Source organism: Salvelinus namaycush, chromosome 2, assembly GCF_016432855.1.
Source record: "Salvelinus namaycush isolate Seneca chromosome 2, SaNama_1.0, whole genome shotgun sequence".
In the NCBI taxonomy this organism is placed as follows: domain Eukaryota; kingdom Metazoa; phylum Chordata; class Actinopteri; order Salmoniformes; family Salmonidae; genus Salvelinus; species Salvelinus namaycush.
In genome coordinates this window covers 17,078,015-17,093,621 of record NC_052308.1, presented here as the reverse complement: position 1 = coordinate 17,093,621, position 15,607 = coordinate 17,078,015, and the positions used below count along the sequence as shown (strand labels likewise).

Sequence of the window (15,607 nt, the reverse complement as noted above, 5' to 3'; positions counted from 1 at the left end):
AGTTGGGGTGGGTAGTCTATGTTATGTGTTTTCTATGTTGGGTTAATGGTTTGCCTGGTATGGTTCTCAATTAGAGGCAGGTGTGTGTCGTTTCCTCTGATTGAGAGCCATATTAAGGTAGGTTGTTCTCACTGTTTGTTTGTGGGTGATTGTTCCTGTGTCTGTGTTTACCACATGGGACTGTTTCGTTTGTTCGTTCGTTTTAGGTAGTCTGTTCCTGTTCGTGCGTTCTTCGTCTATATGTAAGTTCGTTGGTTTCAGGTCTGTTGCCTTCGTTTATTGTTTTGTAGTTTGTTCTAGTGTTTTGTCAGTGTTTTCGTCTTTCATTCAATAAATTAGTATGTATTCCTCACCTGCTGCGCCTTGGTCCGTTCATGCACCACAAGACGAACGTTACAGTAGCCAATGTTCATCATGTTTAATAAAGACCATAAACGTGAACACTACAAAAACCGAAACAGTCCTATCTGGTGCAGACACAAAGACAGAAAACAACCACCCACAAAACCCAACACAAAACAGGCTACCTAAATATGGTTCCCAATCAGAGACAATGACTAACACCTGCCTCTGATTGAGAACCATATCAGGCCAAACATAGAAACAGGAAAACTAGACACACAACATAGAATGCCCACTCAGCTCACGTCCTGACCAACACTAAAACAACGAAAACACAAAAGAACTATGGTCAGAACGTGACACCGATGGTGTTTTAACCTATACTAAATAGGCCTTCTATTATTCAGTTCAGTAAATAATTTTATCCAAGCAATTCATTGCTACTTAAACAGAAGATATGTATATTTTTCACATGAGCAAAGACCATGACAAATACTCTAAAATGTTGTAGCCTCCCTCCCTCACAACGAAAATTCAAGTCCTGCTATGTCTATTCCCTGTCAATTGACACATTGATGGCAGCGGTCAGATAATCCCAGTAGTGTAATTGTTTGCCTGTTCACACTGTGCATTTGTGTGTGGGATGCTTGGAGAGAAAGGGCAGGTAGTGTAGCTTTCCTGTATGAGAGATAGCCAATATAACATTGTGTGAATAGTTACTGGTCTCTAGTGACATCTAAAGGATACAAAATTATGAACAAAAATCACTCAGGGTAAATTGGTGCATTATGCCGCGTTCGCGTGCTAGTCGGAACTAGAAAACTTCTGACTTGTTTAACTGGTTGTAGGAGCCTATACATGTGCTGCATTCAACCAGCTAGCAAGTCGGAAGTTTCCGAGTTTCCTATTTCCGACTGGCACATGAACGCGACATTAGGCAATCGAGGTTAATAAATAGCAATATACTAATAATAGTAAAGGTCAAAATTGTGCATTAAAGCAACTGTATTCTTACACATTTATAAACGAGGCTATAAAGTAATGACAATGATAAGCTACTTATAAACCTATATATTAAGTATGTAGGCCAATATGTTTCAGTTTAGTATTTCACATGCTGACAATGAACTCGACTGATTTAAGGTTTGAATAAAATATTTTGAGTAGTCTAAATGCAACAGTGAAACTGGTCAACAGGCGGCACTCACGATCCAGCTCTTCATGTTATGATGCCATTATTTATAGGGTGGTTTCTCGCCATCGTGGTGGGATATCAACCGCTATTCTCAGCCCTCAAAACAGAGCTGGTGCATAGGCGTATAAAAGTGCGACAGGATGACACAGACATAAGTGTTTTGCTAAAGAAGCTTAAATAGAACCCGAAGTAAGTGTATTCCTTTAACTCTTTGTATTAATTGTCTATTTTTGGAATATCAATGGTTTATCGTGTGCAGGCTATTTAGAAAATATCAACATAAAATCTCCTTGCAATTGGCTGCATTGTCAGGAAAATCGGTGCAATTAAACATGCCACTAGCACCACATGCGTATTATTTATCGCTTTCCATCTCTTTAAATTAAAGTAATATTACCCTATAAGTGTAGCTGTGGTAGAAGTTTTTGTGATTGCAGATTCTTGTAGGTAGAACTCGCAATCTTCCCAACTTTCCAACACGTGATTGAGCATCAATACAACAATAGCAGTACCCTCCATAAGGATGAAGTTTTTTTATTAAACCAATACTACACTAAATCACATAGCTAGGCCTATAGCCAGTTTCATTAATTTTGGTTGATATCCTATGCTGTTGGATGTTCATTTTGATTATAAAAAGGTCAACTAGCAGTGAGTGCTCAGCTATAGTAATATTAATGTCAGAATTCACAACACAATAGTTCTCCAGAAAATAATTGTCAGAAGGTACCAATATAGCTGAAAAGGTGGAGAATACACTGACAGACAGACCGAATGATTGAAATATTTGTTTTATCAATACATTTGGATAGAGCGTTCTGCAATTTACTAAATTTGGCTGACAATTAATGTATACACTGTGATGCACAATACCTAAATTGGTTGGACACGCTCACCTTTTACAGGTAAACAGAAAAAAATAGAACATATGGCAAGCCTTTGTTCTTTTCAGGTTTTCTTCTTGTCAGTCATTGTTCCCTAGACATGGCCATTGTACCAGTGATGTAAAGCACATGGATAATCTTTCAAGTTGATTTGTGATTGAGTTGGCATTAATAGGGTGGAATGTTTAGCCTATGCTAAGGAGAGGATGATATCTCATCTACAATTGAGCACTTAAATTTTTTCCTGTAGGGGCGGCAGGTAGCCTAGTGGTTAGAGCATTGGGCCAGTAACCGAAGTTGCTAGATCGAATGCCCGAGCTGACAAGGTAAAAATCTGTCGTTCTGCCCCTGAACAACCCACTGTTCCTAGGCTGTCATTGTAGTTAAATAGAAAAATGTGCCTTATCTCATGACAGAATTAAAAACTCTTAGTAGTATGGTCTTATGGAGCCTTTATAAGCACAACAGGCATTCAATCTTATCAGCTCCTCAACAAGGCAATGGTTGTTTGGAGGGGAAAGAATGCCAGTGCTAGAAACATTTAAACATAAAAAATATCACCATAGATATCATGTGTACAGCATACCCTAGGATAAAGCCAAAACCCAGAGTTCTTGAAAGTAAAAGATTCAAACAGGCCAGTTGGACCACAACATTGATTGAGCTGGATTGATTCCTTCTCCTCCCATTACATTTTGGATGGGCCAAGGTAATCTGTTTGGGGGAATGTGTCTGAGGTCAGTGTTTTCCCAGAATGGAGGAGCCTGTGTCACTAAGCCCAGAGCAAGAAATAAAGTCACACACTCTAATTATGATCCAAAACCCTGACCTCACGAACATTATTAAACCTAATCCCAGCTCCATTCAAACAGATCGAACCCTGTACAGGGACCCAGTTTTCATCTCTTAGTGGTCAGCTACAGAGCTGGCAGGTGAAACAGGAAACATCTGCCTCTGTCTTTGATACAGATTGGTATTCCAACCGGGATGCTTTTCTCCTTGACACCCCTCCTTTTCTCTGGCATTCTCCTGGTGCCCATCCTGGGACTGCTCTGCTTCTTCACCTGCAGGCTGGCTAGTCTGCTGCTGATTGGTGGGCCCGGCCACTTCTGAGCTTTACTTAGAGGATAGGCCTAGGCCTGCATCTGTGGCACGGTAAAACCTCTCCTCTCCTCAGAGACCAGCCTAGCAGCTTTATGTGAGCTCAACTACAGCATATTGTATACTAATGCTGTAGGACTTGCGTTGTCTGTTTTAATAGCATAAAGTAACAAGGCTCATTTGCACACAGTTTCAAGACGTTATGAAATACCATTTTATTTCAAGCACGTGTAACAATACATTTGCCAAACTCTCTTCTTTAGAAAACTGTAAACCTTGTTTAAAAAACATTTATATTGGCTTTGTTATGGCCGTTAAATCTCTGTACTACGGCCCACAATCCCATTAACGCTCCCATTAAAGCGACCTTGACCACAGCACAGGGGAGAGACAGAAGTGGGACAGGGGTGGGTCAGGGGAGTGACAGGGGTGGGACGGCGGAGGAAAAGTGGAGGGACAGGGGTGGGGGATGTAATAATAGATGAAGTCTGGCTGCTCAGGGCCCATGGGGCCGTGTTAGGACTGCACTACAACAAAACCACTACTTCTGTTCACTGTGAATGTCTAAGTTGAAACCTACCTACTTTCCACATCCTTTGCTGCACTTTAAATCAAACTCATCGTCAACTTTCATATACACTGATTTCTCCTTATTTTACAGACTCTCTCTAGTTTGGGACGTGGTATGTGATAACACTACAGCGATAGAGCGAAAGCAGCATGAAGGTGACAATCCTGCTCATCTGCTCCTGCCTGGTCTGGGGAGGCCTGGGGAAGCCACAGTTTCCTGGTAATACACACACCTGTCAAGAAATGTAATGTCTCTTAACAGCATCCAGCTGTTTGACTGAAATCTACCAGGAAGAGCTTAGAGGGGACACATACTAACACAGATCTATTTCGTTCTCTCTTCTCGCTGAAGTATATTTGAAAGGAAAGGGACAGGTTTAGGAAATGTAGTGGAATGATCCTTTAGCACATGCTGAAACCAATCCAATAATCCTATAGTCCTTGGGGAGGAGTGAATGAGTGCACACTTCAGGAGGAAGAAGGGTAGAAACTAAATTGGGCTTTGATTTATTGGAGATGTGACACATGCAGAAGTCTTCAACTGCTCTTATTAATGAAGTTCCACTTCTCTGTTGTTTATGGCATCCTGTTTAGAATAACACGGCTTGTTAGAGTTATAACTGTCAGTCTATTGAACCCACTGAACAGAATTCACACTGCATTAACAATACGATGGCTAGTGAACCTCCATTTTCTCTGTTCTCTCTACAAAATGACCAGAATCATTTAGCTCCTGAAAGATTATGTACAAATCAGAAGAGGTTCACAAAATGGATTCAAAATGAATTCCAGATGTGTAATATTTTTCCCTAAACAGTTATAAGATTAGGTTCCTTCTTATCGTAACATCATTAATGTATGTGCTGGTGTATAGTAGGCAACGTAATTTCAGAAATAAAAGCTTACATGCTGGAGATGTCCAAGGTCATATGGTTGGCAGTGGCCGACCCTCCAGAACATGTCATTATGAATACAGTACATGTGTATGTGCTTATGGTCATCCTGTTGGTCCCTGATATTATCGTCCATACTTGTTCATATTATTTGTCATGCTGAGACTTATAACCAGTAAAGAAATAAGTTACTCACAAAGGAAGTTTGACATTGTCTGGCAGTAAAACATTAATTAGAAAAGTTATAACTAGGTTATGAAATACAAGTGAATAAGGAAGTGATTAATGCCAATGTTCTGTACATTACCTTGGAAATAATGGACAACGCATCTTTTCTGTGTTAATCAAGTTTTTGTCCATCAAAGAATGCTTCCCTGGATAAACCTCAACATGTTTTCCATTTAATTGAGGCATATTCCGTCCCACTTGTCCCAGTACTTTCGCAGGTGTTACAGATCACTTCTGCTGGCCTCTTTCCCTCCTCATTTAAAACTAAAACCCTACCTCCGTGTTGCAGACCAAGAGAAAGATCCCCTGTTCTGGAACACATGGGCCCAGCGTACTTTGAAGAATGCCCTCACACTTCAGAAGCTCAATCAAAACACTGCAAAGAACCTCATCCTCTTCCTTGGTGATGGTAAGCCATGATTACAGGAGTCTTTTTTCATTCCATGAGTATGTGCCATACTGTATGATGAAGTGAAGTCTTAACTCTATGAGCTTATGTGCAGCATACAGATGTAATATTTTTATACATTTCCAGATTATCTTTCCTAGTGGTTGTAGAAAACTAGTATTTTGATGATAAGTATATCCTCCTCATCAAACACAGTCGTTTCCATCTAAACATTCTGGAGGATTGACGTAATCCAGTCAGAAGTAAATAGTATTTTTCAGACTTTCTAAATCGAATGTTGAATATGGGAGCCATCGAGCATTAAACCAACATGCTTACAGTGCCAATGGATCACTTTGCTTCTGCTTAATATTATGTTATGTAGTGACCCATTAAACTGTCCCCCCCAAAGGATCTTAACTGTCTATGTTTTACATGCAGCAGCATACAATGTACCTTACTCTATCATGTATGACAACCATGCTTAAAACAATCATGCTGGATAAAGTGAAAGTGCACGTCAGTTCACATCCTCTACAAAAGCATCCATATTGATACCCATATAAAAACAAAGGGAAAATAGATAGTCATTTCTAAAAATACAAATTTTGTTGACTTGTGAAAAGGCAGATCTCAGGTAAAAGCTCTTTTGGCGGGGTTCTTTACCACCAAATGTAGAGTTGTCTGTTCAGTGGTAGAGCAGCTGCTGTGAAAAGTGACCACAGAGCCATGTTAACCAGATAAAAAACCAAAAGGTGTTAATGCATGAGATGGAAACGCTTTCTATCCCTTAAATAGAATCACACCATAACAGACCGAGCACTGCTTTGCTTTTGTTGTGTAGGAATGGGCATTCCCACAGTGACGGCAGCACGAATACTGAAGGGGCAGCTGAGCAGACAGAGTGGGGAAGAGACCCAGCTGGAGATGGACAAGTTCCCCTTTGTTGCGCTTTCCAAGGTCTGACCTGGTCTGTTATCATATAGAAAAGCTATAGAATAGCTTGCATTAGTGATCTGGAAGTAATGAATGGTTCACCAAGAGCAAGACCAATATACCTGGTCACATACTGTCTATGTCATACGATAATAATGTGTTATTATGTTACATACTTGGCAAGAAGCCACACATCATAGAACTGTCTTTATAGTTAAGGGAGCAGCACATTCCACACATGATTGATCATGTAGTAGTCTGTGTCAATAATTGTGTAAGAGTTTAGAATGTAAAAGAAATGACACAATCTGAGCGTTTCAAGGTGATGCTTGGAGGTGTGGATAACACCAACACGGAATGCAGAACAATGTCTCCTACTACAATTCTATATAATTCACACGTTACTGTCCTGTCTCTGCAGACATATAACACCAATGCCCAGGTGGCAGACAGTGCGGGTACGGCCACAGCATACCTCTGTGGGGTGAAGGCCAACGAGGGCACGGTGGGTGTGAGTGCAGCTGCCGTCCGTTCCCAGTGCAACACCACACAGGGCAACGAGGTCACCTCCATCCTCAGATGGGCCAAGGAAGCCGGTACTGTCTCATTATAACTCATGTTTTTTCACAGTACCTTTCCACACCAGATCTATTAAGCCTTATTTGGCCAACCTGAGATTAGCCGTAGAGACACACCATGATAACATTGTAATCGTAGGCATGCATGGATATCAATGGGGAGTTTATAGCTGCAGATGTATTTTCTCAAAAGCAGAGACTCCCTAGCAGGCCCCAATGACTTAGAGACATGGCAAGAATGAAAACAAGACTTCTGGAGTAGAGGTCAGGGGTCAGAGAAGATCAGGGATCCAACAAACAAGAAAATACATAAATAGTTTTCTCATATTTCTCAAATGACTGAAAAATGAATTGACACTCTGTTCAAGTTCAACTAGAATTAGCAGATTCTTTGGAGCTAATCGTTGTCTTCAGATCTGGCGGACTATTGCACAGAATCCTAGTAGCAGGTTCAAAAATGTTTGTGTGTTTGTTACCCAGGCAAGTCAGTGGGAATAGTCACGACAACGCGTGTGAACCATGCCACCCCCAGTGCGGCTTATGCCCACTGTGTTGACAGGGACTGGTACTCCGATGGAGAGATGCCCGCTGAGGCAGTACAGGCGGGCTGCAAGGACATCGCCAGGCAGCTCTTTGAGAACATTCCTAACATTGATGTGAGTCACAGCATATACACAATATATACAAAAGTATGTGGACACTCCTTCAAATTAGTGGATTCGGCTATTTCAGCCACACCCGTTGCTTACAGGTGTATAAAATCGAGCACACGGGCATGCAATCTCCATAGACAAACATTGGCAGTAGAATGGCTTTACTGAAGAGCTCAGTGACTTTCAACGTGGCACCGTCATAGGAAGCAACCTTTCCAACAAGTCTGTTCATCAAATTTCTGCCCTGCCTAAGCTGCCACGGTAAACTGTAAGGGCTGTTACTGTGAAGTGGAAACGTCTCGGAGCAACAACAGCTCAGCCGCAAAGTGGTAGGCCCCACAAGCTCACAGAACGTGAGTGCTGAAGCACGTAGCGCGTAAAAAATCATCTGTCCTCTGTTGCAAAACTCACTACTGTGTCCCAAAATGTCTCTGGAAGCAACGTCAGCACGATAACTGTTCGTCGCAATGCCAAGCGTCGGCTGGAGGGGTGTAAAGATTGCCGCCATTGGAAACTGGAGCAGTGGAAACACCTTACCTGGAATGATACATCACGCTTCTGGCAGTCAGACGGACGACTCTGGGTTTGGTAGATGCCAGGAGAACGCTACCTGCCCCAATGCACAGTGCCAACTGTAAAGTTTGGTGGAGGAGGAATAATTGTCTGGAGCTGTTTTTCTTAGTTCCAGTGAAGGGAAGTCTTAACGCTACAGCAATAAATGACATTATAGACGATTCTGTGCTTCCAACTTTGTGGCAACAACTTGGGGAAGGTACTTTCCTGTTTCAGCATGACAATGCCCCCGTGCACAAAGCGAGGTCCATACATAAATGGTTTGTCGAGATCGGTGTAGAAGAACTTGACTGGCCTGCACAGAGCCCTGACCTCAACTCCATCAAACACCTTTGGGATGAATTGGAACGCAGACTGCGAGCCAGGCCTAATCACCCAACATCAGTGCCGACCTCACTAATGATCTTGTGGCTGAATGGAAGCAGGTCCCACCAGCAATGTTCCAACATCTTCCCAGAAGAGTGGAGGCTGTTATAACAGCAAAGGGTGACCAACTCCATATTAATGCTATAATTTTGGAATGATATGTTCAACGAGCAGGTGTCCACATACTCTTGGTCATGTAGTGTATATAATATGGATCCTGATATTACAGAAAATATCCAGTAATCATGCTAAAAACAGAGCATTTTTATAAGCAACAGCTATTGTTGAAAACAATGATTGCTCTTTATTCTGTATACATTGTTCAGACAGTAATGTTGAGCAACTTGCACCTGTAATGTAACGACTCACAGATAATTCCTCTCCTCCTGCCATGGATTAAGGTTGCATGGCGGGAACCCGGTTACTGAGATTTATTGTGGATTTATTGCCCAAAACCACTCCCTTTTCCCAGGATAAATAACTTTGAAAAACCTGTAAATTATAATAAATTATTTATATGAACAGCATGGGGTGAAATGGAACTATTAAATTATATGCAATGTCTAAATCTGGCTTCTCTATGGCCTGAATACTTATGTAAATGTCATATTTCAGTGTGTTTTATTTTAATGTGTTATTAATTAGCAAAAAAAAAAACTGCTTTTGCTTTGTCGTTTTGGGATATTGTGTGTAGATTGATTAGGGGATTAAACTATTTAATCCATTTTAGAACAAGGCTGTAAAAGTGAAGGAGTCGGAATACTTTCCGAATGCACTGTATATACAAGTCCTAGCCTACTTGTTTCATGTAATACTTTCAATGCAGTATTATACTTATATTTAGCTAATTAATGATGGGTAATGCATAATAAGCTTCTAATTTATAGCCTCTGTGTCTTGCACAATACGCACGCACCTGTGCTCCGCAGGCCTCTCTCCTTAAACAAAGTTCCTTAGCTATTGGAGTCCCATGCAGGAAAAGCTACACTACAATAGCTTGTTAAACAACGTTCCTTAGCTCTTGGAGTCCCATGCAGGAAAAGCTAGACGAGAATAGCTTGTTAAACAACGTTCCTTAGCTCTTGGAGTCCCATGCAGGAAAAGCTAGACTAGAATAGCTTGCTGGACTTTCTTTTTTTTTGCATTTCTTATACCAATAGACTATTCGAAGAGGGATGCAAGCTCTTGTTTGCTGAATGTTAAATACAGCAGCCAGAATCACGGGTAGTTTGAAAGAAGAGTGAACGCGGTAGGCTACAGCAGTTATTTATTCAGAACCATAACCATTCAATCTTTGTGATGAGAAGTGAAAGCCTTCTGCATCTAATTTTAGTCCTATATTATTCAAAGTTGTAATTAGAATGATGATGTTAAGGACAACAAAATGTATTTAATTCAGCCTACCTGTTGAATGCGAGGAAGGAATGAAGCAACAAGAGAGAAAGAGGAGGTAGGCTAATAACATTAGGGGAAATACTTTGAAAGATACTGTATGCATCAGTCTACTAATTATATACAACAAACATATTAACGCAACATGCAAGAATTTCAAAGATTTTACTGAGTAACAGTTCATAATAAGGAAATCAGTCAATTGAAATTAATTCATTAGGCCCTAATCTGTGGATTTCACATGACTGGCAGGGGTGCAGCCATGGATGGGCCTGGGAGGGCATATTGTAGGCTCACCCACTTGACAGCCAGGCCTAGCCAATCAGAATTAGTTTTTACCCACAAAAGGGCTTTATTACAGACCCCCCCCCCATACAATCCCACAGGTGAAGAAACCAGATGTGGAGGTCCCGGGCTGATGTGGTTACACATCATGGTCTGCGGTCTTGAAGCCGGTTGGATGTACTGCCAAATTCTCTAAAGCGACGTTGGAGCCAGCTTATGGTGGAAAAATTAACATTAAATTATCTGGCAACAGGTCTGCAGTCAGCATGCCAATTGCACGCTCCCTTAAAACTTGAGACATCTGTGGCATTGGGTTGTGTGACAAAACTGCTCAGTTTAAAATGGCCTTTTATTGTTCCCAGCACAAGGTGCACTTGTGTAATGATCATGCTGTTTAATCAGCTTCTTGATATACCACCTCTTGTCAGGTGGATGGATTATCTTGGCAAAGGAGAAATGCTCACTAACATGGATATAAACAAATTTGTGCTTTTGAGTGACACTTCTGGTTTTGGCGGGAAATACCGGGTTACCCGGTAGAAAAGTGATTTGTTCTCGGGATTGAACATTTGTAAAATACCGGGAAAATATTTCACCCTACCGGGGATGTCCATAGAGAGATATCAAATGTTTTATCTCTGTGGTGGATGTCTAGGTGATTATGGGAGGAGGGAGGAAGTACATGTTCCCCAAAAACCAGTCAGATGTGGAGTATCCTGGAGAGAAGAAACACTTCGGTACGCGCATCGATAGAAGGAACTTGGTGGAGGAGTGGAATAACAGAATGAAAAACAAGGTCAGCTGCTCTATCTTAGTTCTTCTCTCACTCCTTTTCTACCATGTCCTGTTGTTTCTTCCTTGTTCTTCTCTGTCTTCCTTTCTCTATTTTTCTTATCAACATTTGAATAGTTTTAGGTTGTCACAGGGTTAGATCAATGCCATATGATGTATTGTTTTATCTATTAAATAAACAGAACGCCCACTATGTATGGAACAAGAAGGAACTTTTATCGCTAAATCCTAATAGTGTGGATTACCTTTTGGGTGAGTTCTTTTTTTAAATAGTTTGCTCTTTATTGATTTCACTACATGCCTGTTTCATATTTTGTATTCATGTTAACCACTGATCATCTTCTCTACCTATTTTGCAATATTTTAAACCCTGCTTCCTGTGTTAACACAGGTCTGTTTGAGCCTGGAGATCTTCCCTATGACCTGGAGAGAAACAATGAGACAGATCCTTCACTGACAGAGATGGTGGAGGTGGCCATCAAGATCCTGAAGAAAAACCCCAGCGGATTCTACCTGCTGGTGGAGGGTGATTGTTGTGTTACATTTACTCTGTCACCAGTAAATACTGTATCTGTTGCATAAGTTTAATAATGTATATCATGTTGAATGTGAAGTTTGTATAGCTGAGGCTGATTTGCCAGTGCTGATGCTAGATTTTCTCATCTGCCTGAGAGAGAGAGGTTAACCAGGCTGTGCGTTGCCAGGGGGGCGCATCGACCACGGACATCACGAGGGTAAAGCCAAGCAGGCCCTGCATGAGGCAGTGGAGATGGACCGGGCCATTGGCCACGCCGGCCTCATGACCAGCATATATGACACAATGACTGTCGTCACTGCTGACCACTCTCACATGTTCAACTTCGGAGGCTACACTCCAAGGGGGAACACAATTTTTGGTGAGCAGTGGATGATTTTGCAACAATGTATTGTACATTGTATGTGGCTACACTCAGTCATCAGTCACTTGGATGTCGTGGATGTTGTAATTAATGGTTTGTGATGGAGGTGGTTCATTATTTTCCTCTCTGTCTACAGGACTGGCTCCCATGTTGAGTGATGTGGACCAGAAGCCCTTCACCGCCATCTTATATGGGAACGGACCAGGGTTCAAAGTAGTCAATGGTCTGAGAGAGAACGTCTCCACCCTTGACTATGGTAAGTGAAATTTTATCATCAATGAAGTATTGTCATTTTGATAGTCATCTGTCATAGAGAACATCACTTGGTCTTTGGCATGCCAGAAAATCATCCATCTGATCTCTTTCTCCTTCCCTTTCCCTACCTCCACCCCTTCCCTTCCTTCCCTCTCTTCAGAGGAAAATAACTACAAGGCCCAGTCTGCAGTGCCGCTGAGTATGGAGACTCATGGAGGAGAGGATGTGGCTGTGTTTGCTAAGGGCCCTATGGCTCACCTGCTGCACGGTGTACACGAGCAGAACTACATTCCCCATGTCATGGCTTATGCTGCCTGCATTGGCCAGAACAGAGACCACTGCATGTCATCCAGTAGAGCCTCTAGTCTCAGCGCTGCTCTGCCCAGCCTGACAGCTCTCCTCACACTCATCTGCCTCTTCTGCTGACCTTTCACCCCAACCCCCCTCCTGCACTACCCCCACCCCTCCTCTCTGTATATATGTATTACTCCCACACCTTTTTTATAGTGTGGATATAATGCGGATTGGATTCTTCCTCTATTGTTGATTTTTTAAAAATCATTCTGTACAGTTTAATGACTTTGGGAACAATGTAAGGGCATTTAAAGTGGAACCGACAGCGTTTTAACTACTTTGCAGCTATGGAATCGACAGACAATCATAATATCAGTCAACAATATCAAATTCCCAGTTAATCCTACAAAATCAACTTTATAAGAGATTTTAAAAATAGGTTCTATTTGACTCAACATTCCATGACGTACATTAAGGCATTGTTGGCAGAATAGATGGATGTAGTTCAAAGCATGATTAATATAATTCACCAATACATTTGGTGTAAATACATTATGTTGTAAATCACAACTGGCCTCCATTCGGGATGCACTGTTTCATTTTCAATGACTCAATATTTTGGACAAAAACTGACGAATGTAACTAAGGCAGGGAATGTCAATACAATCAAACTAGCAAGGGCAATGATCACAAGTCAGCCATAATGTGGCTAATATGCTAGCGTATCTATTTATGTAGCTAGCTAAAAACACAGAGCCTAGCGTTAGCTAGATAGCTAGCTAGCTGCTAGGAGGACGTCATGAGTGAGTGAGGACGTTGGTGAGGACATTCACCGACTTTTCCCCCTCATATCATTTTTTGGTGGCTACACAGCTAGAGATGCACGTGTCATTTGGTTAGCTAGAAATACATGTGAATCGCTTTGATTGGTAGCTATGCTGAATGCCTGTTATCCAGTTAGCATTTCTCTTGTGTTCGCAAATTCACTCTGGCTAGCCATCTACTCCGATTTCAGAGTGCTCCGAGTGTGCCAGAGCGCTGAATAACTGATCAATTTACGAACACGCAAGACCTGCTGAATATGACCGGTGTCAGTAACCATAGGCAAAAAAAGTTATAGTTATTCACGAATGCTCTATATAACATGTAAACAGCCTAACCAGCTCTGCTCGGCGAGTAAAATTGTCAGTGAGGTGTTCTCTCATTTGTGTCTGGTAGTAGCTAGCTAGCAAGCTTATCAACTTTGGCCAGTTAGCTTGGGTGCTTGGTTGGGACAACGCATGCATTGGTAGGCAAGCTGCAGAAGGATGAGCAGGCTATTCCCCATCATTTATCAGTGCAATTTTGATGGCCAACAAGATAAAATATTTTAGAGGGTTGTTGTTGATGTGCATATAGGGAAAGACACCCTACCTTTTTATGGTTGTTTGATCAATAGGACTGTAAAGTTCCCAAATGTAAGTGGACTCCTGTGGTATTTAGCTACATTTTTGCAGAAATCCATTCAAGTGTATTTTGTGGCTTTTGCAGAATGCGTTCTATCTAAAGTTGCGCTGTTGCAACTGCCTGTAAACACACAGTCCAGTTCAAAGTGAATGATGGCAGGCCCTTGTGGCAAATGGCTTGTTTGCATATAGGCCTACTGTACCTCTGATTGGCTATGGCGCATCGGTCTGCATAGACTCCGGTTCTGGATGAGACATGTTTTTATTAGGGTTTTATTTACTGCAGTGTTTATTATTTGTCCAAACGCACGGCTGCTTCCCCACTCTATATTGCTACACTATTTTCACAAATACCTTAGTATATGTAATTCTCAAACATTCTAAGAATTTATGAAAACATGAAAATGACCGTATCTAAGTCCTCACTTGTCATAAATTGTATAAAATAAGTTATTCTTCCTGGGGGTGCATATGGACATATTTTAATAAGATTTCATGTTGCTAAAATGCTGTCAGAATATTGGTAATGTTCAATCAGATTTAGTGTTAGGGAAAATAAGAGGATATCACTTTATTTCTATTGTAACATATAGGATAGGTTGTGTTATTTTACTTTGGTATTGATCACTATTCAGGTAACACCAAAACTATGTGAAGAATTCTGTCATATCAGTTGGTTTAAGAGAAGGGTATATCTCTGAATTTATATCAATCATTGTATGGGGTAAATAACCTCCCAGTATTAATGACAAAGCAATGTTGCTGCCCACCTATATATTTGTTGTCTGTCAATTCCATGACTGGATCAGGCAACTTTTCAAAGAAGCCAGTTCTTTTCCTAAATTAGAAACCTAATGTAACGTTCCCCTAGTTTTGAATAGGAATATATTAAAACAGTATATACAAACAGTAAACAGAATTTACTTCATAAGCTCCCATCAGATTCCCTAAACAATCGAGTAAATGTTACAATAAGGAAAGTAGATGCTATTTTGTATGTATGGTACAAACAAACAAACCAAAACAATTAATTCCATGTCCTTTGTACATACTTCCCGAAAGCACTGAATGAAAAGTCAACCCCTGTCAGAATTTCATAGAAATAAGTTAGCCAATAAAGGAAGTCCTGTTGGTTTCTGGAAATGTTGTGTTTACATTATTGGTGTGTTGACTGTAAATGGTAGATAATGTGTCAGTTTGCCAGGAACTGATTTTGGTTGCACTTTCAATAAGCATTATGGGTATGTTGTGTCTTTGGCATCATTAAACTGAAGACTTATTTATCAAATAACTCTCTGTAATTATTATTACGCGATTAAACTGATTAATCATGTAACTGTAATTAACTAGGAAGTCGGGGCACCAAGGAAAATATTCAGATTACAAAGATATAATTTTCCTAAAATAACTTTCCAGATATTTTCATATCTGATCAATTCGTCTTCTTAATTAATGAATTATTTACGTTACCTCACGTTAGTCTCATTCCAAACGTCGTAAATTGTTGGTTATCTGCACGAACCTAGTCTTCACTATGA

General features: G+C 40.9%; 1 protein-coding gene across 1 annotated transcript; it reads left to right on the top strand.

The window, feature by feature from the left end:
- The first annotated feature begins 1,616 nt into the window (after positions 1-1,616).
- Positions 1,617-15,354, top strand: LOC120059460 (alkaline phosphatase-like). The gene is made up of 12 exons (XM_039008524.1): positions 1,617-1,726; positions 4,184-4,312; positions 5,503-5,622; positions 6,446-6,561; positions 6,959-7,133; positions 7,596-7,771; positions 11,040-11,180; positions 11,359-11,428; positions 11,568-11,702; positions 11,881-12,072; positions 12,212-12,331; positions 12,491-15,354. Exons 2-12 carry the CDS (start codon positions 4,243-4,245, stop codon positions 12,754-12,756), a joined length of 1,581 nt encoding a protein of 526 aa, XP_038864452.1. The 5' UTR covers positions 1,617-1,726; positions 4,184-4,242; the 3' UTR covers positions 12,757-15,354.
- Positions 15,355-15,607: the final 253 nt, after the last annotated feature.